This window comes from Calonectris borealis, chromosome 4, assembly GCF_964195595.1.
Source record: "Calonectris borealis chromosome 4, bCalBor7.hap1.2, whole genome shotgun sequence".
NCBI lineage: Eukaryota > Metazoa > Chordata > Aves > Procellariiformes > Procellariidae > Calonectris > Calonectris borealis.
The window spans coordinates 26,930,424-26,953,002 of NC_134315.1; the positions used below are offsets into that span (position 1 = coordinate 26,930,424).

Here is a 22,579-nt window from a genome sequence, read left to right on the forward strand (position 1 = left end):
ATCCTCACTGAATTAAGACAAACCCAAGGTCGAATCAGCCCAAAAGTGCCTGCCTTGGGTTTTTCACAAGGTCAACTAAACATGTAAATTCTCTTTTTTTTAAAGGCAGGGCCGTATTCCAGCTTGCATAAACATATTCCATGTCTCGTTCATGCTACTGGAATGTGAATCGCACGTAGCACTGGCGGGCAGTTGTCGATCTGCTCCTTTTCTCCTAGCACGTATCAGAGCTGCTGGGCTGCGCTATGCCGTTAGCCGCTGCAGCAGAGAGGAGGCGGCTGTAGGAGCAGCAGGCTGCAAAGAGAAAGCTTTCTGCAGCCTGGAGGTTTTGGCCCCCTCCCCCATCTTCAAGGTTTTTACATCTGCTCCCATAGTCACCAAAGAGAGAAAGACATATACACTCATATACCAACCCACAACAAAACCCACACAGGCAGAGCTGAGGAGCTCTCACCAGGAAGCTGACTTACCCTAAACCGCTCCGCTATTTCTCGTCACACTACATCTCAGTCTGCTGTCACTGCTGCCTCCGGATGAGCTAGACCCAGTCGCCAGGACTAATCTGGCCTGTATGTGCAGTGGTCTCTGGTTACCTCTTGAGTCTTTTTTTTTTCCTCACAATAATATAATAGTTCTAATCTGCTAAAATAGAAGTCCATCTGAAAAAGCCAAGAGCACAAAACGCCACTCTTCTTTTTTTCTTCCCGTCTCGTCTAGAACAGTTGACTTCCGTAACATTTATTTCCAACAGCCGCTTTCAGCTTCCTGCATCTGGTGAGTTATTTGCGTTTTCTTTTTTTTTCTAAATGTCTTAATGTGAATTGATATTCTGAATCAAATTCAGTATCTTTAGTTTTGCTTTTATTAATAAGTTTGTGAAATTGATTCACATAATCAGTTTTACTTTTAATACTATCTGTTAAATACTCAGTATTGTGATATCCTGTTAAAACAGCAGTCTAATCCTGCCCCAGGTCGTGTATCTTCTGGATTTTCATTTGTCCAGAGTTTGTTTCCACTTCAGCGTAAAAAGGCCTTGTATAAAAGTAGAAGAAGGGGTGTGATGGGCTGTGCCATGCCAGTATTTTCCTTGTTAACTGATGTAAGAAAAAAGAGAGAAAATGGGAATTACTCTAAAAATGGTGGGTCTAATTCTGATCCCCTTTGCTGTTGTATGAACTATGAACCCAGGAGAGATAGGCATGTGTAAACCTGCAACACCTCAAAGGATGGCTTTCTTCCCCATTTGTGAAGTACATCATGGTTACGACAAAACTGTTCTGCTTCATCTTAAATGTTCCCAAGCAAATTTAGGTGAAGATTTTATTGTGAGAATTTGAGAAAGGTGAAATTTAGGTTCTTAGGACTGAAGTGAGATTCAAAGTATTTTTAATTTGCCAACATATCTGTCACTGGCTCTGGTTCCAGCAGCTGCCTGGCCCAGCTGGGTCTAACAAGCGCCTCTGCCACCTTCTGAGATGAAAGGGCTTTGTTTGCCGTCTAAATGGCCGCGGCTGTAACTCTTTGCTTTCATCTCACCCCCACGGCTTCTTCTCCTCTGCTTTCTGAGCCAACCGTGGCACGCTCATGGTGTGGGATTCCCTTAGAGAGCAGTAGTGTGTGTGTGTGTGTGTGTGTGTGCATGTGTGCACATCTGTGCACACCCATTTCTAGATTCTCTTACAAAACCTGCACCTTACGATGCTCTCGCGGTGGTTGGACGGTCTTGTCACATTGCCAATGAGAGGCAGTTAATCTAAAAGGTGAATGAGGAGGAAGCGCACAGAGGCCGGAACCATCCCTCTGACACAGGTCCCCGCAAAAAATCCGATTGTGGCTTTAAGATTTTCTAACTTCTTCTTTCAGCCGTGTTTCCACCTGTGGATGGGGCAGGAGTGGGGCTGTGGCATCTGGAGGAGGCCAGCTTTAACCCGGGATTTATCCTGAAGAAAATACTTGCAGAGGAAAAAGGTAGGATGAATGAGATTAGATAGTTGTTAGCAAGCAGATCTGGTAGCATTTTTTTGGTGTTAGTACATGCCTGTCTGCTGTCAGAATAAGGTGGGATCGTGCATTGCATTGGCCTGCTTTGTATTTCACGTTTCCAAAACCCACCATTTAGAATCAGTGGATGTTTACAAATGTTCCAGTAGAAAAGACCATACACGTATACTTACTTGACTTTAGAACAGGATTTAACCTCATTTTTCAAAGACAGCTCTGAAGATGTATCGCACAAGGGAAGTCCAATTTACCAGAGAAAGTATGTACAGACTTGATGTGAATACCATGTTTGAGACTCGGGCAGTAACTGCAGGGTAGAAAAGCCCCACGTGCTCTTGCTTCCTGCTGAATTGAGAGAGTAGGCCTTGGTGGGGCATAATACTGAGCTTTATATTCACTGTATTAGGTGCTACAAACCAGGAAAAATAGTAGGTTTGTATTTATAGAGAATCTGTGTTTTTGTAAGTAATCTGTGCTTGCTATCTAAGTTCCAGAGCAAAGAATTAAAATTTTAAAAATTGACTTGATTCTCATACATAGCAAGACACAAATTCATAGTCCGTCAACAGGGCAAAGGGGCTGTAAATTACTGTCATTTAATCCCATCTTAAGGGAATTTTACTGTGCCAAAGCAGTGTGAGATGGCCTCATGGCAGAGGATCATCAGGCCTCACATGATTGCCTATATCAGAAGACAGTCCCTATTGCTACATGCAGCACAGTAAAACCATGAAGTTGGAGCTATACTTCCAGAAAGTTACTAAAAATACTTTTCCAGCCTGGTGACCACCTTTCTCAAGAAAATGTTTATATGTAGAAGTTTAAACAGATTCTGGCTCAACTGCTCCATTGGGAGTGTGAATTTGGGGATGAAATGAAAGCACTCTCCGTGCTGGATAAACCCAGCAACCGAGAGACTGATGCTAAAGTCGCATCAGCTGGTAACAGCTGCCGGTGCCAGTGATATCAGGGAGGCAATCTCTTGTACAGCGAGCGGCAAGCCATGTAAATCCTTAAAGATGTAAGTGGACGCTTTGCAGTATACCCAGAGCACACAGGAAACAAGCAGAAATTGTGGTGGCGGTCTTGCAGGCTGCGCCTCTGGCCCGTCTTGTAGAGCAGCGGGGCTGCAGCAGCGGAAGCTCCCGAGCAGCTTTTCTTGGTGACACTTTCTGATAACCAGCCGGGAGGACACCCAGGCAGAGAGATGAAATTCTGATGTTTCTCCTCTTGCTTTTGCTGTGCAGCTCTAGATGCATAGCAGCATCTGCGTTAGGAGCTTTAAATGAAAAAGATTTTCAATGAAAAATACCTCTTCTCTTTAAGCAATTTTCTCTTCGCCATTTTCTTGGTAAAATATTGGTGCTGTGTTTGTATAGTTTTCATTAAGAAACAGTTGAACATTACTGAATGCACCGTTCAAGTGATTAATTCGATTTGGCATTGACCATACAATGAAAAATTGCAGAATTTTTTATAATGCTTTTGATTATGGTTTGAAAAGAAATAAAAGTAACTGTGAAACTTGTCTTTTTCAAAGTCTTAATGTGACATTTCAGGCATCACATACAAAGCTTAACATCATTTCCAAACTAGGTTCTCACTTTTTGGCCAGCAGTGTATGGTTTTATTAAATCAGCAGTTTTCAAGTGTTTCCGTGCTATGAGCACAACTTGCAGCTGAAAAATGTCTTGGGATAACCCCAGCGTAGTAATTAAGAAAGAAGGTTGGTTTCAGCTGTCTCAAGCCCACTATTAAGGCATTACGGCTTTAAAATACTGGACAGGATCACACGAATACAACAAAGTGAGGTAACAACAAGATTTGCGGGCTGTAGCCTACCATTAGCTCTTCTCCACAAAACCAAACACAGTTTCATATGCGCTTAGCAAAATTTAGTTGTGCTTCAATTCTTATATCAGTGAAGAACTGGAAAACCTTCCTAATCCACAAAAAGCATTGGTCTACAGTAGAAGGGGAGACATCTGGAGCCAGCAAAACCTCTGTAATGCAGCAGTGAGTGTGAGCACTGGAAATCACGGGTACAAAACCGTGGTGTATGAGGTCTAAAACAAGCAGCTGCCAAAGTAGCAGGGAGCAGTAGTCGCAGGAGTCACGTTCTGCTGGAGGCTGTGCCGGAGGATCGCCGTCACTGCTGGCACGGCAGCTGGAGGATAGCTGGGAACACGGTCTGAATCTGAACAGTTACTGTGTGCACGTGTTCCTCGCAGAGCGGGTACGGGAGTATTTGCTTGTGCCTAGCCCTGCTCGTGGCTGTGCCCTGTGTTTGTTGCAGATTCTTTGATCTTTCCCACCCTGCACGATCACTTGCCGCTGTGTCTGCGTCATATTTCTTTTGCACAAAGAATCGCATTTGGTCTTTGGTTACAGAAGCCGAGGAGAAGTGTAAATTCCTAAGGGATGAGGGTGGGGCTGAACTTGGCATGCTTGACTTTACCTGACAAAATGTATGAACCCGCTGGAAACCACATGTGGATTCTGCTATGGTTTGGGGGTTTCCCCAACGGGGGGCTGTGGTGACCTATCGCATAGGAAAGACCCAGCAGGTGCCGGAAAGGGAACGAACACCTCTCCTGGCAGACGCCGGCACGAAGGGCTGTGGTTACGTACCGTGCACGATGCCACTTGTCACACACAAGTGTAAGCATGGAGCACCAGTCTCAATTACTGACACTTGCCCGGTTTGAGGTTGTTGTACCACCTGGTGATACCTCTTTTCCTCATGAGTGACAGTGGCTTTTGAAGGTTATCCTGGTTTATATCAAACTACAGATAAGACGGGCTCTCCTAATATAAAAGTGTGAGGAGACCAAGACCAAGACCAAGGGATCTGTTTTGGTCGTCTCCTGTGCACACGGTCATTGAAAGAATATGAAACCTCTCACTCTAGCAAGAAAACTGTTCTTTCCTTTTGTTGATAGACATGCCAGTGGACACACAGTTTGCAACTTACCTTTTTTTCATTAAATGACTGTGCTTAAAAACTGATGACGTCTTTAGAGTTCAAATTTATTGAATTAATGACATACTGAATTACCTATTAACTTCCTCTTATTATCTGTGTGCTTGAGTTTTTCTCATTACAAAAATACATTGTAAAACATCTGTCTTAAAAATCCCTCATGTAATTTCTTTTGTTTCCATCAATTTAAATGCAGGTTTTTAAATGCATGTATCTTTCAGTGGAGTTTTAATTCTGGATGAAAAGCCATCGGGTAAAATATCGCTGAGTTTGAATCAAGTCTGCCAGGATTCAAAAATAAAGCATGGGAAATGTTCTCATAATGTTCAAACGTAGCTCTCCTAAAATATCTCTCTTTTCATATGTGTGATCATTTTCATGCAAAATATGTAATAATCAAGAAATTCAGGAAAACTTTCTATGCTTCCCACTGAAAAACAGAAACTCTGCATTAAGATTTACTGTAGCGCGGGGATTTGCATGATCTTTAAACCAACAGTAAGCCAAATGGATGTCAGCTTTAAGTATCTGAAATGGCTTCTCAAAATACTGAACTGAAGAATGAGTGAGAAGGATTTAATATTACTTTTGGTGGTAAAGAGTAGAGCCTTTTCTCCTCTTAACCTATTCCATATGATCCAGTGCTCTCTGCAGTATTACATGTTTTATATAAAAGTGACAAGAGATTAAGGTTATACAGGAATTGGAGAAAAGTGAAGGAAAACAGGCCTTGAAATAAATATTCTGCTCTGGCATACAGTTGGTGTAAGATGCAAATCAATGTAAAAAATGAACTACCAGGTATAACTTGTGCTAATTCCAGGAAAAAAAAAAGAGATCTTGAAAGCATGTTCATTTTAAATTGGGCTTTAATCATAACTAAGCATAGGACGTAGGCAATTCCATGTAGACAAGTAGGCATGCCCATTTATTGTGTTTAATTTAATTTACTACAATTAAGGAATTCTAGGGAGGCCACACAGTGAAAAAAAATATTTTCCTACCTGTCCTGTAAATACGTATTAACTCTTACTTTATCCTTGTGCTGGGTACCGTGCATGAATACTGAGTTGTGGGATAGATTGTGGAAGGCAACTTCTTTTTTACTTTATAAAACAAATTAAAAGGATAAAGACCTTAAATCAACAAATGCAGGAAAAGTTATGATAATTGTATGTTTTGTATTGCACCTTCCACTTGCAAAGTGATTGAAATTATTTCCAAGCAAGCCCTCCAAATTTTTAACATTTTAATGTACATGCGTGCACACAAAAATTTTAAGAATGAATTTTAAAAGATGTCAGTTTCCCTCTGGCTGAAATCTAGACTATGATTTTAAACAGTCTAATATATACAGAGCCAAGAAAAAGCTTTTTGTTGCTGGCAATTCTAAGTGGAAAAGCTAAAATTGTCAGCCAGTTTCTCAGTGTAATAAAATACATAACCTACCAAATTATTGTTGCTTACTTTACTAGCTTTGCCAATTAACTCGAGGAGTTTAACATTCATCACGGCAAAACTGAACAGTGACATGCAGTAAATATGCGTTTTTCCCAAATAAAAAAACCCAATATGTTTTAACAAGAAGTCATTATTCTGAATTGTTTGATCAACTGAAGCATCATTTTTCGCTGCTCAAAACACCTATACATTCAACAGGTTTTACTCTTTTCACAAAATATGCAAAAATAATCTTCCATCAAACATTGGATAATTCTGTTCTAACTAATATTTTCCTCCTCCACCTTTACCTCTCACTGAAATCAAACTTATGCAAATACATAACTTAATGAACATGGAGAACCTCCTTCTCCTCACCCTGAGGTTAGGGGGAGAAGATCTGGGCTTGAAAGTCTCCTTATTTTGTGGTAGGCCTTTTATAAAACCAGAGCAAACTTAAACCTGAATAGACGTCTGAAAGTAACCTTGGAGATCTTGCGAGGATCTGTGGAGGGCAGTGGAGAAATGGTAGGACAATTTTTTTAAGGCTTTTTAACGTTGGGGAGAATGTTACATCACCTGCATCGTTCATATATTAGCTATACTGTTAATATTGATTACCTGTTAGTGTTTAAGGGACCCAGTGAAGAAGATCAGGTACTGTGCAAACGAAGGAGAGGAGCGCGGTCCTACCCCAAGTTAGAGCCGAAACACCCTGCAGTCAGCCCACTCCACCACAGTGGGCTCGGCACAGGCTCTGAAAGAGAGGAAGCCCTTTTGCCAGTAAATGCAAGTGTGTATGTGGAGTTGCCAGATTGTTAGTTTTAACATTTTACCAAGTTACACATCTGCGGGATTTAATATAAATCCATGCATCTCCTTAAGAACAAATCGTTGTCACATATTGTAAAGATGTGCCAAAAAAATTTAACGGCTGCATACACAGTAGAAATGTAATTGTTTACAGTGTGTGACTATGTAATTTATGTGTATGTGTAAGACCCTACTATCTATCAGTTATATACCTATGTTACTGCAAATCCAAATTTAGCATAGCAGTCATTTCTACTCATACAAATGCGTACCTACATGTAGAAATAAAGTAATTTAAAGACCATGGTCATTTCAATAATGCATCCATTCTTTGATGCAAAATATGTATGCAGGTTTTCAAATGACAGTAAGATATCTTACACTGAATATGCGTCTCTTTTGTATAGAAATCGGTGGCAAAGTCTTCTGCAAATTAATAACTATCAGTGTATGTATATATACCTGTGTATATATGTATATAGACATACAAACACATACATGTACATATGTGTGACATTTTTTGTACATGGATGTATAGATTCATTATTGCAATAGTTATGTTTTGAAATATACACTGATTTATTTTCGACATTTTTACATACATATATATGCATATACACTTCTATGCATCCAGTCTGGCAAATAATGCATAATTCTGCAAGAAATTACAAATGCGTATTTAAAACTAACAAATATTATTTGTATATGAAAGGGAAATGGATACTTCATGATGATTAAGCCTGTATCTGCAGATGGTCAAAAAATCCCCAAACAGAAATAGGGAAAGAGCCAGGCCTTCTGAAAGAGAACACAATCATTGTTGGAGGTTGTAAATAAAAGAGGACTTCACATTTTGTGAGCCAAAAAAATTTGAGGAGATTTTTAAGAGTTAAACCTGTAAAAAAAATCTACAAAAATATGTTGTAAGTGCCCTTTTGATTTGTCTCAAACTTCAAGAAAGGTGAACTGTGTTAAAAGAGGATGTGGCATGAAAAATCTGAAGTGGTTTGGGGCCCAAAGCTGCAAACATTTCCACATGTGAATAATTCAACACACACAGTAGTCTCATTGAAGTCAATTACTTAAATATAATGCATTTTATAATATCAGTCCTTCAGTATGGCTACAACGCAGTTAGACTTGGGTGGAAATTTGCTTTTGAACTGGGAGTCCATTCTGATAGACAGAGTGACTTTTCACAGGTACGTGTGATAGCGCCATAGTCAGCACATAGCGCTTTATCCATGTTCATCTGCAAGCGTATCTGTATCCCCATCTGGACCCAAAAGTAGTTCTATGTCAGTGGTGAATATATATATACACACATATATATATGTGTGTGTGCGCGTACAAAAACAGAGACTATGAGGGAGCGCAGACGGGCAGATGGCTGGCGAACTTCTGTGCTCGAACATGCACACGTGTGACATTTGCACGCCAGCTGCTCCATGTACGGCTGTATCTGTGAGACTCAAGAAGAATTTCTTCTCTGTTTAAGAGCAGAGAAGAAAAATTATCACAAGGAAGGGTGGGAAAGGAAGGTGACATCTTGCAGAAGGGAAACGCTTGGTAAGCGCAAGGGCACGTGCCGTGCTTCGGGCATGACATGCCGCTCCATTTCTGCTGCCTTTGGAGGATATTGGATCAGACTGAGAACGGCACATGAGCTGGTCCTCTGTGAAAGGGTTACTTTCCTACACTCGATTTACCCAAATTTTAATTTGGAGAGGATGCAACGTTTATACTGAAAATGGGTCACTTCTGAAAATGCCCTATAGTGCCGTGAATACCACATAGTCCATAATTTACAATGTCATGCCATACACATGTGGAGAAACATGACTTCAGACTCACGGCTTGAATTTCGAAGCAGGTACTTAGCACTGCCAGATCTCATTGACTTCTATTGAATTTAGGATCTCGGATCAATACATGAGAGTCTTACAGACTTTTTGTTAATTTTTGGAGTGGTTCTAATCATTTGTGTTCATGTTTAATTTGTAAGTAGCTGAATCAAGGTGTGATTAGTCACAGCTAAAGGGTTCTTGAAGATAAAATAAATATTTCTTTTGTCTAATTGAGTAATTAAAATTAAAGTTAAATAGTTTTTCTCAGTGACTGTAGTAAATTGAATAGATCTTTAGACATGTCATTATCCATTGCTTATATATATTCATTATAGGTACTATTACTAAAGTAATGAACTAGTAATTTTTAATTTAAGATATCTTATTATACAGCTTTATAGGTTTGTGCAGTGTGTAAGCATGTGTGTAAATATATACATTTTCTTATACAGAAAGCTTTCATCCTTTTACTAGGACTTAACATCTAATTTCGTCTTCTAAACAACATTGGTCTGTATTTGTCATTATTTTATAACAAGATTTCCCAGTCTCAATATGAGGGAATTTCCTTTAAATCTGATGACTTGAATTCCCTCGCTAATAATAAATTTGGCAAGATGACTGAATATTTGATCATAAATCCTTTTGTCCAGTTTCAGTTGTTAAAACTGCCAAAGAAAGAAACTGAGGTTTAAATTTTCGGGTGTTGTCTTGATCCAGAAGTGATTTTTTGCAAAGGCTCCTAAGAAAGTAGTTGTCCATTTTCTTTAAATTTCATTAATTAGAAATTAAAAAAAAAAAAAATTAGTTTTGTATTTTTTCAAAACAAAGCACTGAAATTTGAAAACAGGAACAGGATTTCAGTTTTGTGAATAAGGGAGTGAAAGAAAGATTTCTAAGTTGTTATGTCTGCTATTTTTTTTAATGCTGGAAGTAGATTGTTTTTGAGATGACATCCTGGCTTTGAAAATATGGGTTCATTGCATGTTGCTTGCTCTTCTAACTTTAGGATTGCAGGTATGATTGTACTTAAGGATAAAATATCCAAGCTTCTAGACATTCTCTCAATTCTTTAAAATATAAAAACACATTGAGAGATAGCCTGGCAATTAATCCATCAGTATCATAAATATATCAGACAGCTGAAGCATTCTGCCCATGAAATAACCTGCCATCTTGCTCTTGGGCCAGAGAATAAAAATGGCCCCTGTGGTAGCCTGCTTGGAAAGTGAACGAGTTGAATGCAGATTTTTTGGTGGAGTAGTTTGGGGAAAAGATGCAGCAGCCTGCAAAGGTACGGGCTGTGAGCCAGTTCTCCTTCATGGCAGTGGTACCACCACTGAATGCCACCACGGACTGAAACAGTGACACTCTCTGAGGCAGAGGGAGGCTGTTTAGACTGGCAAGATCAGGGTCACTTAGTGCTATAGATCAAAATGGTCTTAAAATGAGTTACAAACCAGGAGGCAGCTAACACGAATGTCAGAGCATCAGCTTAAGGAATGCATGACAGGAAACTTTGCAGGGGGCCAGTCGGACTACAGCTGATGTATTAGTTTTCAGTAGCTGTGCAGCAAAGGCCTGTATCTGAAGGAGGTTTGTATCTGAATGGAGCAGATACAACTCACCCACAGAGTTGAAAACAAGATAGCATGACTTTGGCAAGCTGGTGATCTAGCTGAGCCTCCAGACTGGATCCACAACGGCCGCCGTGCCTCAGTCACGGTGGCCAACCGCCTCCCTGCTGCATCCTCTGGGTGCTGCCCCTAACCAGACAACAGCATCTCTGCCCTGTCTTGATTTCCTGCCAGCCCTCCTCCTCCTCCCTCTCCTTCTGCTTGCAGTTGTTCTCTGGCCCCATCCGTGCCCTGCAGCGCCCACTGAACCCATGGAGGTGAAGGTGTAAAGCTGCGTGCTGTTCTGGTCAGTAAGGGTAGTCTCTGTGTCTCCTTCTTTGCCTTGAGAGCCTCTAAAAGAGATGCGAGGAGAGTTTTTATGTATCTGCGGTGCAGTTAGAAGGAGCAGTGATAATTATCAACATGATAGAGAAGAACGGTAGACCCTGTTTTGCACACCCCATCTCTGCATGAGGTGGGACTTACAGGAGTCATGCGGGCAGGCAAAGACAATGTGTGCATTCAAGCATTGCAAGTGTAAGTCTCTCCAGTGGTTTTCAACTTTTTTTTATTAGTATAAATATTTTTATTTCCTCGCAACATCAGTTCTTTTCAAGAGCTAGTGTACACAGTGCTCAGACTGGATAATTGGCCTGCTCTCATCCTGATGTCAACAGGAACTGCACTGAGATGTAATTGTGGTAGGGACCGGATAATGGCAATAATAGATAGCATGTTAATTGCTTTAACTCTCTGAAGCATTTTGTGACTGCCTGATCTAAAAAGCCTGTTGTCTTGCCTGTGTGGTTTGTTTATGTATGAGCTAATTCCTTCCAAATCCCAGCCTACCCGAGGGTGCACTATCAATATCCAAGATAGGTTTTGAAATTAGGAGTTCCTGACGCTTTTTATTTTCCCCTATCATGAGACACTGTCCATCCCCTGCAGATGTTTAGCCATAGTGAGCCGTGCTCACAACGATCTTATAGTAGATGCCAGAGGCATTCCTGGCAGAATGAAAATCCCATTTGGTTCAGTTGATAAATTTACCCCTTCTGACACAAGCAGTCCTGCTTTTCTTTCTTGGTAGAATTATTTCAACAAATACTACATTAGTTTTTCATGGGATTGAATCTTCCACCTGCAAAGAGCTTGATGCTCTTGTCTCCTCTTCCCATCCCATCGCGTTACGGGTTGATAACACCACTCACCTTCTCCGTATCGTATTCACCCGTGATCAAGTGTGAGGCATTTACTTGCATGAGATTGCTGAGGTGCAGGACGGGCAGTGCCCAGAGAGCGGCTGTTGTACGGCTTCTTGTGCTCACGTCATCAGTGAAGTCCGAGGGCTCTATAACCACACACCAGTGCCAAAGCTCTGTATTCCAAAGACAGAGGGAACAAAAATAGGAAAGCAAAGAAAATAAATGTTGCATTAGTTACATAGACAATACGATACAGTTGAAAAAACAGTGCTCTATCTAAAACTGTGCAAGAATTTACTTTGAGGTTAATCACAAAGTTTATTAAAGGTCACTATTCAGAATGACTGCATCAGAATTAGACATATATTCTTATACTTTATAATATTATAAAAGCTCTCACCTTACTATTCAAATAAAATGTTCTATTATTATGAGTGATGAAAGCATAAACCAAAGTAGTGTAAAAGAAGATACAGGTTTATATCTGGAATTCCAGATCCAAAATGGGCTTGATAAAGTTAGTAAAATTTGGAAAACCAAATTGTTGAGGGAAAAAAAAAATCCGTCAACAGGTTAGACTCAACCACCTGTGATCAGAAGATGTTGTGCAGTCTTTTAATGAGTGTAGCATGCTGTACTGTCGGACCAAGACCGTAGTATATGATACGAGAGAAAGGAACCAAAGCTTTTGCAAATGTTTACATAACTGGTTGTATACTGATGTGTAGAAGTGCCCAGTGCTGGCCTGTCCTTCAAAAGACATTGTTTTCTGTTGATGTTTAATCTAAAGAGTTTTTCATTAATTGAGATGAATTCACTAATTATTTTAATACACTAATACTGCTCTTAGCCTGAGACTGCGTCAAGGCTATATGCATAAGTAAAAATAGATCTTCAGTATGCACATATATATGGAGGCACATGAACTTCAAATGGTTGTGAACAAAAGCAAGATCAGGACCACTGACGGCAATCTGTCCACAGGACCAGAATATAGACCTTGTTATATACTGTTCATTTTTATTCATCAATGGATTGTAGAACAATATAATTTGCTCTGAAAACAATTCCGCACTGTGGTGGTGGAATATTTCAGCTTTTGTTATTGTGTGTGTTGACTAGCGATATTCACTAGTCTTTAATATCTTTTTCAGTCGTTAATCATTTATATACATTCTTTCAAAATAGCCAACGTAATCAGACCTGGGAATCAACAAGCTGAGTAGCAGAACAATCCTTTTATCTGTCTTTCTCTGTTCTGTCATTTATGAAATAACAAAAGTCATGCTTCAGACATCCTTATTTTCCTCCACATTCAAATATACACAATATAATGAGCCTGAAGGCATTAAGGACTACTTGTGCCAAAGAAATTTTTGTTCTGAAAAGGAGACTTGGTACATGCTAACTTTCTCCTGGGATCACGCAGTTTTGTCTGAATGATACGCTACTGGCTTGTGGTGAATTGTGGTGTTTTAAAACTGTACTGCTGACACAATTTTGAAGTAGAATACCCTGAAGGAAAGATGATGATGCATTTTAGTAATCGGGCTGTGTATCCTGCATATAGTTTTTGAATTTTTCATAGATGTGTTTTGTAAATGTCTTGTTTAATTCCCTTGAGAGCTTGTTTGGGGAACGGAGGAGAGGAGACAGTGGAGTTAGACCTACAGAACCTTTAAAAGCAAATTTCCAACTGCTGCCAACAAAACTTAAATTCACAGAGCAGCTTGTTTCCCGGCAGCTAGGAATGCCGTGAAGCGGCCTTGGCCTCAGCCTCTACCCGACTTCCTAGAAGCGAGCTGAGATGGCGAGAGCACGGTGGCGCTGGCAGAGCAGGAAGCGCCGTCTGTTGCAATGACTCCTCTGGATGCCCGTAACTCCAGTACGCATGAGGACTGCCCGCAGGCTTGGTGCCGCCTCTATAAAACGTGCTCCAGCCAAGCCGTTGACACATCTTCTTTTGGCCGGGGCATCGGGTGGGAGAGATGCAGGTGTGCCGGCGGCACGAGAGGAGGTAGGGCACTGCCTCACTACAAAATGAAAGCAGGGGAGTTGCCGGTAGCGGCTGTCAGTGCCTGTAAAATGTTCTCTCTAAGCTCATCTAGCGCTTTTCTCTTCTTTTCCTTTGCTTTTCCCGTTTGTGGAGTAAGCCAAAGCTTTGAGTCTACTGGAAATTGGGAGGTGGGGGCATGGTGGTGGTAGGGGGGGCTCGGGTAATAAAACTGGAGAGCGTTACAGTAATGTAGAGTATATGCTTTTTGTGGCCATCATTCATTTCTGTGCAAGTAACCTTAAGCTGTGACTTCTCTCTTCATATATGAAGGAGAGAGAAATATATTATTTGTGTAACATACACAGGACATTTTGAAATTATGCAGTGATACTTTTTTAAATTACTTTTGTTGAGCAGAACTAATTTGCCTTCAGTTTTGCAGGTAGTGATTTTCATAGCATCTTGTGTGTCGCCCTGTGTGAGCAGTGAATCTTGCACACAGCTAGTGGGGAAGAGGCAAACGCCTTCAAAATAGGAAAATTTGACTGAATGCTGGCAGGAGCTCAAAAGCAATTACATACTCTGAAGAGGTACTCTCAGTTCAGTTTTACAACAGAGTAAATGTCAGGGCAGCTGTATCCCCTTCAAATGAAATTGTTTGACTGGGGCAAGCACTGGTGGTGTGGCTTCCTTTGGCTTGTGCTTCTTGCTTGCTGAAAGTGATTTGTAAGAAAAATTTGAACTTTTTTGTATTTTTGCTGAGAATATTACATTGCTTTTGAAAACCGTTAAGGTTCATGTTACTCAAGATTCATACCTGAAGTCTTTGCTTCCTCATTGTCACAAGTGGTTCTGTGTTACTGTTTATTATAGGATTGCTTAAATAGTCAGATCAGTTAGTGAAGGGCTTTTTTCCTCTTGACTACCTCTAGAGAACATGGGTACTTTTTCAAGGGAATCTGAACTGATCAGTTAAGACGGATTCAGGATTTTGGCAGTCTTGGTGAAAGTCAGAGGCAGGAAGTGTCTCACTAAAAGCAAGTTAGTAGCAGTTATACCAAAGTTAAATTGATTTTATTAATTTTTTAGACAATTGGAGGGAAAAAAGAGTTGGTGTCAGTGGAGAATGGCAGAGGCGATAGGACTGTTGGCCCCCGTGGAGCAGCAGGAAGGTTATTTATGTGAATGGCTGCTACACACACAGCTGGCTGGGAGGGAACAGCAGGGTTCAGCATCCTTGATGTGGGGTACTCCCCATGGCTGTCCAAAGACATGTCCAGGTGGCTTTATCTTGATGAAAAATGGTCTGTTCTCTGTGAGTTATAAATGTTACATTTTATTTTTACTCTTCCAGAAACAACATTAGACTCACTGAAGAATTAAGACTGACAGCACCACAGAGCCGTGTGGGAGAAAAGGGGATTTTAGACTCAAGTGACACAATCAAGCCTTAAGAAGTAAAGAGATTTGAATGGTTTCTCACCAAATGGAAGTTATCTAGAGAGTCCCCAAGACCACTGCATCTCTTCATCCCACTCCTGCTGCGCCGAGACGGTGCTCTTGGCCCTGGACATTAATAAAATGCTGGATTCAATCAAGTGTGTCCTGGTGGGAGACTCCGCGGTGGGGAAAACCTCTCTCTTGGTTCGTTTCACCTCCGAGACTTTTCCAGATGACTACAGACCCACCGTATATGAAAATACCGGAGTGGATGTCTTCATGGACGGTGTACAGATTAGCCTAGGTCTTTGGGACACATCTGGCAGCGATGCCTTCAAAAGCATTCGCCCCCTCTCATACCAACAGGCAGATGTAGTATTAATGTGCTACTCGGTGGCAAACCACAATTCCTTTCTGAACCTGAGGAACAAATGGATCAGCGAGATCCGCAGCCATTTGCCCCGCATCCCCGTTTTGGTAGTGGCCACTCAGACTGACCAGCGCGACACAGGGTCCTACCGTTCCTCCTGCATCAGCCCGATAGAGGGGAAGCGGCTCGCCCAGGACGTACGAGCCAAAGGCTATTTGGAGTGCTCTGCCCTCAGCAACCGGGGGGTGCAGCAGGTGTTTGAGTACGCCGTGCGGACAGCAGTCAATCAAGCCAAAAGGCAGAACAGGCGGAAGCTCTTCTCCATTAACGAGTGCAAGATCTTTTGAGGACCATCAGCAGTGGGTTTGCCTGCATTTGTTCTTTTTGTCTTCACACAAACATACTGCGGCAGAGAGAATGGGAGGTGAATCAAAGGAGGACTCCCGGCAGGACCACAGTGCAGGTGCCCCGAGTGAGACAGACGTGCACTCTATTATCTGATCTGCTCCCCCCCCAACACACACAGGCACTATCTTGAAAAACGAGAGGTGTGAGTACATGCCTTTATTCACAAGCCCGTCTTTGGACTTTGCTAGCCTGGACTGGAGCGGGCCTATCCTGGAGATCTGCAGATGACAGCTGTGCTGATTTTGTTGTTGTTGTTGTTGATGATGTTCCTCAGTTGTTGGTTTATCTGCATTTATTTAATGACAAACTTCTGCCTGGATCAACCCCCACCTCTTGACATGTCTGTCCATGTGGAAGTTTTTTTACCTTAAGCACTTAGTGTATAAAATCTGTGTATTCTATTTAAAAGACTCTTGTATACGTTGTTGTAAAATCCTGACAGTTTGTTTTCATATTTTGGAGGTTCTTCCTTTAGCTAACCACAGAAGCAAATTGTCCTGTCCATATAATAAATGGCCTGCAGGCAAGCCTAGCACTTCTTAGAGATGCCCGAGTCACTGCGTAACAGTAAACAAATCCAGTACATCCAGCATAGGGGTGATCAAGTCTTAGTGACATTTGACAGCCATCCTGTGGCTTTGTGAGATTTGTTATCTTAGTCTTGTTCCTCAGCAACACGGTCAAAGATGATGGGATGAACCAGGAGGAAACTAACCTGATTCTTCCTAGACCTCACCTAATTACAACCCCAGAGGGGCTGGCTTGGAGTCAGGGCTGGTTTAGACACAGGTTGAGGTGGCAGAGACGAGTCTGAGACGAGTCTGTGCTATCATCACCTCTGTTGTCCCTGCTGTAATTCTGGAGGCAAAAGATTTCAGTCTCCAGGGATGAAAGGTATTTTTTCATGAGCACTAAAATTCTCAAAGTATTTTTAGTATTTTTCTAAATGGTGGTTTTAGTGAAACCAGTCATCTACCGTAGTAAAAAATGAAGTACATGGCAATGTTGAATGTGTGTATTTGGAATCGCTAAATAACTTTTTTTTTTTGAGTTTGCATACTCAATATAACTGCCTGGGTTTTATCAAAATAAGACTGAAACAGGCTTCGCATCCTGGGGAGCCTGGCAAGTCTAAGAGTCAAATCCTGACGTACCTACTTGGGCCAAGTTACCCTCCTGCACAAAAAGCCAGGCTGAGGAGGTGGAAACTCCAGGTGTGTAAGAGAACTCTGCTGGAAGATGGAGTGGGGTCAACCCACACTGCTGCACGTTCCACGTGAGTTGTGGTGTTCCCCCCCTCCTCAGGTTACCTGTCCCTTCCGCCCCACACCATCTCGGGTCTTGCAGATCTGTCTCATCCCAAGGTTTCTGCTGCCCATAGAGGAAATCCCCTGGGGGATTTCTTAGTGCAGCCAGATTTTTATTGTCCCTTTCCCTGTCCTTCAGCTAGCTCAGAACTGACCTTTGAGGGGCTTATAGCATGGTGCCATAAAAGATGGCACATAGCACACTAGGATGATTCTCTTTCCACATGGATCCTGAGAGAATGACCTGTGCCTGTTTTGACCGAGCCCCGACTCATGTGTTTCAACAGGAATGGATGCAGTAGCTTGTCTAATTCAAATCCAAGGTGGGAGTTTAGGAGTCACCCTACTAAGCAAATAAGCTATAGCTGAGATCTTATCTACCTATCATTTGTTCTTGAAAGATCGGTTGCGTGCTCTTCTCCATGCTCTGTTCTACATCTGAGCTTCTCTATAAAGAGAAATTCCAAATTAAATCACTCCCCTCCTATGAATCCCAGAGGTGATCTCACTTGTGATGTAGGTGAGCAAGTATTTGCATTGTGGGCTCCTTGAATAGCAGTGGTGCACAGGACACTTGATGTTGTGATCATCCCGCCAGCTCCCAGGCTGGTGAATATTTACCACTCATCAAGCTTCTTGTAAGGGAAGCTTCTGGCCATAAAAACGTACTGGTCTCATGTGAGGTTTTCATATCAGCTTTAAACCTTTACAAGCTTCTGTACCTGAGCACACAAGATGAAGGCTCCCATCACCACCCATTTTCGTGTAATGTTCTCTTTCCCACTTCTCTTTCTTTTTAGGTGTTGATTGCAAATCCTTTGACCCCTGAAACACTAAAACTGACATGTTTGTAAAAGAACCTGAACGGCATGATACTTACGCAGAGTTACACAAGTGGCTAGGTATTTGCAGTCCTCAGTTAAAAACCTTTTGGCTTTTGGAAGAAATATGTTTCTACATCTCAACTCTTGCAATGCCTCTTCACTGAAAGTTTTGGTTTTTTGTAACCCTAATTTAAAAGTAGCCATTGTTACTGTATGTACATTAAAGATCACATGCAAATTGTCACGTTGTGAATCTTCAAATCTGTTACAATTGTGGATGTCATTGTTACGGTCCCCACTCCACTAACGGATTTAATACCTGGTTTCATCAACCTTTTTTAAGACATATTTTTGCCAGCATGTTCTATTAAATGGTCTTTTTTGTCTGTGGGTTAAGCTTTGTTTACAATGCTTCATGCTGCTGTTTTTATATGTTGAAGAACAGTAACTGCTAGGCCAGGATGCTGTGTTGTGGTATCTGCCGCGGGATGCTGGATTCAGGGACCAGAAGGCTCCAGAGAGTTGTTGTATCAGACAAAGCCGGGTGAAGATGCGCTCCAGAATCACATCATGACTGAAAATCCCATCTTACCCGTATTTGCTTCACAAGGTTTGTTATGGTGTATTGAAGGTTTGCCTGCAATTCAGTGAGACGCCTGAGCTGACGATATGGGATGCACAGGGAATTTAGGAGTGGCTTGATAAGCTCTTGATTGTGCATCCTAGAGCCAGTACAAGGTGTGAGGCCACTGAAAGCTGGCTGATTTTTAAAATCAGATTGGAGAGAGGATAAAGTAACAGGAGGATTTGGGTTTTGGTGCTATGTGAAAAAAAGTTCCAATTTTCACAGCCTGGTTATTTTCAGGCTCTCAAAGCTAAAAGGCACTTTTCACTGGGAACAAACTGTGAAGCGCATTATTTTAGTGTCTGTAATTATGCAGCTTTCCCTGAGCTACAGAACTGATGTGCTCAACAAGCGTGGCAACTCGAATGCAGAGAGTGAACTCTGGACATGGCAGAACCCAGCAGAAGATTCAAACGGCTTATCAGGGCAGGGCTTGCACAACTGCAGCCGTGCCGCACGCGGCGAGGAACTGCGGAGGCCTCCCGTGAAACCCTACCAGGGTGGTTTTGCTAGCGTTACTTGGGCAACAGGGTCCCTGGGTAAAAATCTGGGCTTTAATATTCAAAAAACATTCAAACGGCAGCCAGGCACACATGTTAAGTTTCAACTTCTTTTGCTCTGAAAAACAGCAGGTTGGGGGAGCCCAAAACAATGTGCAGCCTCGCCTCAGCCGGGTCGAGTTGTTCAGGTAAGGGAAGAGACCTTGCCCAAATGTTCCCTTTCTATTTTCACAGACCGATCCCTTTCAATTTGTCACTCCGTTGCTAATTTTATTTTCGCTTGCAGTTAAAATAAGTTAAAAGTTTAAAAAAAAAAAAAAGAGAAAATACTTGTAACTTAAAATGAGAACAGCAATAGCACTGCTATTTTCATCAGCGTCTGACTTCTCATTTTGACAGAAAAAGTCATTTTGGGTCACTAATTGTTTTACTGAATTCTGCAAGTTGGATAAAAAGTTGAATAGATATGCAATTGTGATTTAAATTAGAAACTACTCTTTTAGCAGACAAAAAGAAGCATTTTCCTTTAGTAATTTGCAAAATGTGGTAAGTACATGTTACATTATTTTAAATACAGATTTCTCAGCCTTTTTATACTTACGTGGTCTGTAGCATACAATATAAATATTTTCTAAGAATAAATAATAAAAATATGTTTCAAATCTTCCCCCCTGATTTTTCATATGGGAAGTTATTCAAGCTTGTTAGATATAATTGATACTGTTTTGCCTGATATTTGCAATTAACAGTTTGCAAATATTTGTGTAATATTTGTGGGTACTCTGCAATTGCTAAGGTGCTGAACAGATACTAGCTAAAGCTAGTATTGGTAAAGAAAACGCATTTAAAGCAGTCTTTTTATACATGGCACCACAATGAAATAAATCACCACAGGGATCAGACACAAAGAAAAAAGAAATGTCAGCACTCTGACATCTCAGCCTTTCCTATTGCATTCGAGTGAATATAGCCATTAAAATAATTTCAAATAAATGGGGCAATTCATGTCTCTTAGCACTTTCTCCTAATGCCTCTGCTACACAGGGCTCAGGTTAATATACAAAGAATAAAAAGCTTCATTTCAGAACGTGATAACGGCTTGTCCGTTCTTGCCTTTGTGAGCAAGTTAACTGCCTTGACTTAATGAAAAGTCAGTTCAGCCTCTGAAAAAAGCCAGATATAAGCACAATCGGGTTAGCCAAACTCCCTTGTTAGAAACGACAGTAATGAACTTTTGTCTCTGGATGTGAGGAAACATACTTTATGTCTCAGAGATTTCCTTCACAGCTGTAAGAGCAAAAAATCCTGAGCAGCTATGACTGTGTACCTGTCCTAGCTGACCTGCTCGCCCCTCACGTCGTGCTCTGAGCGGCCAGATGTTGAAAACAAAATTCAGGGAGAAAACAACCTTTGTGCATACCTAGATGTTTATATTGCTGTAACTGCTTAACTATTGCTATGGTGGTCTTTCCCCTGCCCTGGACCTCTCGCTCCATCGCAGCGCGACCGCGCAGGTGCTGTGTGCCAGCGTGGTCCGTGTTGCTCGGGAGGCAGAGGGCGAGCATCGCCCTGCCCACGCAGCCCGAGGGAGATGGGTTTGAAGCCGGACAGAAGCGATGCTCCTCAGGGATCCCCCTTAGCAGGCATCACAGGCAACTGCCCTACTCTGCAAACAGAGCTGGCCCTGCTGTCACTTGCAGGCGCTCTTGCCGTAGCAGATTTATTTTGTGTGCCATTTCTAAAATCAGTTTCTCTAAGTCATTATCCAGGCCGGGTTTCTGCAGGCACTGGCTGCACGGACTGGAGGGTGCGTCTCAGCTGGGCTCCAGCCACTGCATTTCGAGGGGGGCTCAAAGCACCGAGCCAAAACCTGTGGCACATCCCTTCCTGAGTGCGGGGAGCCGGCCTCCAGCCTTGCAGGGATCACCTGCAAGAGCCCTGAATTAGTTATTAGCAAACAAAATAATAGCTATTGCTGCCTTTCTGGTTTTGAAGCGACATGCCTGTCTCAAATCTTTCACAAGTGCCCTACACAGGGTGGGGGGATTTCTGTCATTACTCCTCTCACCTTGGGCAGCCGTCGGTATGATTCATGCAGGGGCGGAGTAGAAGGGCACAGGCCTGTGTGTGGCGGTGGCTGCTTCTGTCTCTGGAAAAGAGGAAGGAAACGACGACCGGTGCCTCCGCACGGCGTGAGGTGCTCGCTCGCCCATGTCTGCAGCGTTTCCAAGAAGCCTTCTGCGGGCGCCGGCTCCCACGGGCACCCCGGCAGCTCCCGGCCGCGTCTCGGAGGACGCGAGCTGACCCGGGGTGGCTTTCGCACCGAGACCCAGACGCCTCTCCCCACCCCCTGGGCTGCCTTCCCAAAAGGCTCCGTTGCTGTTCAGGTGCCACAAAAAGGTGAGATTTTCAAAAGAGCAGGCTTTGCTTTGAAAATCAAGATGCCTTGCAAGTGCCGCCTGCCCTGGAGGTGGTTGAGTGCGTCCGCTAGCCACAGGCAGGGCCATGGTAGCTGAAGGCAGGGAGCCAGCCCCAGCGTGCAAGGGGAGAGACCCAGGACTGATACTCCTCAAGTTGGTAGATGAATTAATTATGTAGAAGCAACTGGAGGGAGACTTATGTGTCTTATATGCCACATCTCTGGTAACACATAAGCAACTGCTGAATTTCCCCTTTCTCAGAAAACTCTGTTCTTTCTAGATATAAAATTCTAAGCAACTTTCTGGCTATTATCTTGACTAAACGCTTGCATTTATCTGCTACCGTGACACCAGATCTGCTGCTTAAAAGCCGGTGTCAGCGCCATCCTGCTGTGAACGACGCAGTGTTCAGCACAGCACCCACCCGAGTAAGGGTTAAAGGTCACAAGGTTTCATAAGAGACTGGTTTAGGACTTCTGATGGATCTTGGACATTAAAATACATACATATATTTTAAATTATTATGTAGATGTGGCATTTGTGCTGGTATCTGATCTGTCATAGAGTTATTGACCAACTAAACCAGAGCTGCAGCCTTGGCTCACGATTAGGGCGTTGGCTTAGACAAGGAACGTGGCTGTTTAATCCCTCTCCCACCATGCAGAGCTTGGCCAAAGCCAGGTCAGGTCAATGGGGAGCTTTTGAATTTAACCAGGCTCCGGACCGGGCCTGCGTAAGCCTGCCTGATCTTGGTGCTGGTGGGTACTTCTGAGTTTGCCAG

At 42.3% G+C, this 22,579-nt stretch overlaps 1 protein-coding gene across 4 annotated transcripts; it reads left to right on the forward strand.

Annotated features, from left to right (window-relative positions):
* Positions 1-476: 476 nt before the first annotated feature.
* RHOH (ras homolog family member H) lies at positions 477-18,859 on the forward strand. Of its 4 annotated transcripts, XM_075148954.1 has the most exons (4): positions 477-569; positions 718-774; positions 1,867-1,971; positions 15,259-18,859. In XM_075148954.1, the coding sequence occupies exon 4, from the start codon at positions 15,486-15,488 to the stop codon at positions 16,059-16,061; it is 576 nt and encodes a 191-aa protein (XP_075005055.1). In that variant the 5' UTR covers positions 477-569; positions 718-774; positions 1,867-1,971; positions 15,259-15,485; the 3' UTR covers positions 16,062-18,859. The 4 variants fall into 4 exon arrangements, with proteins under 4 accessions (XP_075005055.1, XP_075005054.1, XP_075005056.1 ...); XM_075148953.1 differs by lacking the exon at positions 477-569 and having other exon boundaries at positions 683-774; XM_075148955.1 differs by lacking the exon at positions 477-569 and having other exon boundaries at positions 683-774; positions 15,271-18,859.
* The last annotated feature ends 3,720 nt before the right edge of the window (positions 18,860-22,579 follow it).

Bases quoted from the DNA above. Each gene is read 5' to 3' on its own strand.
- RHOH (XM_075148954.1), top strand. From the start codon at position 15,486: ATGCTGGATTCAATCAAGTGTGTCCTGGTGGGAGACTCCGCGGTGGGG.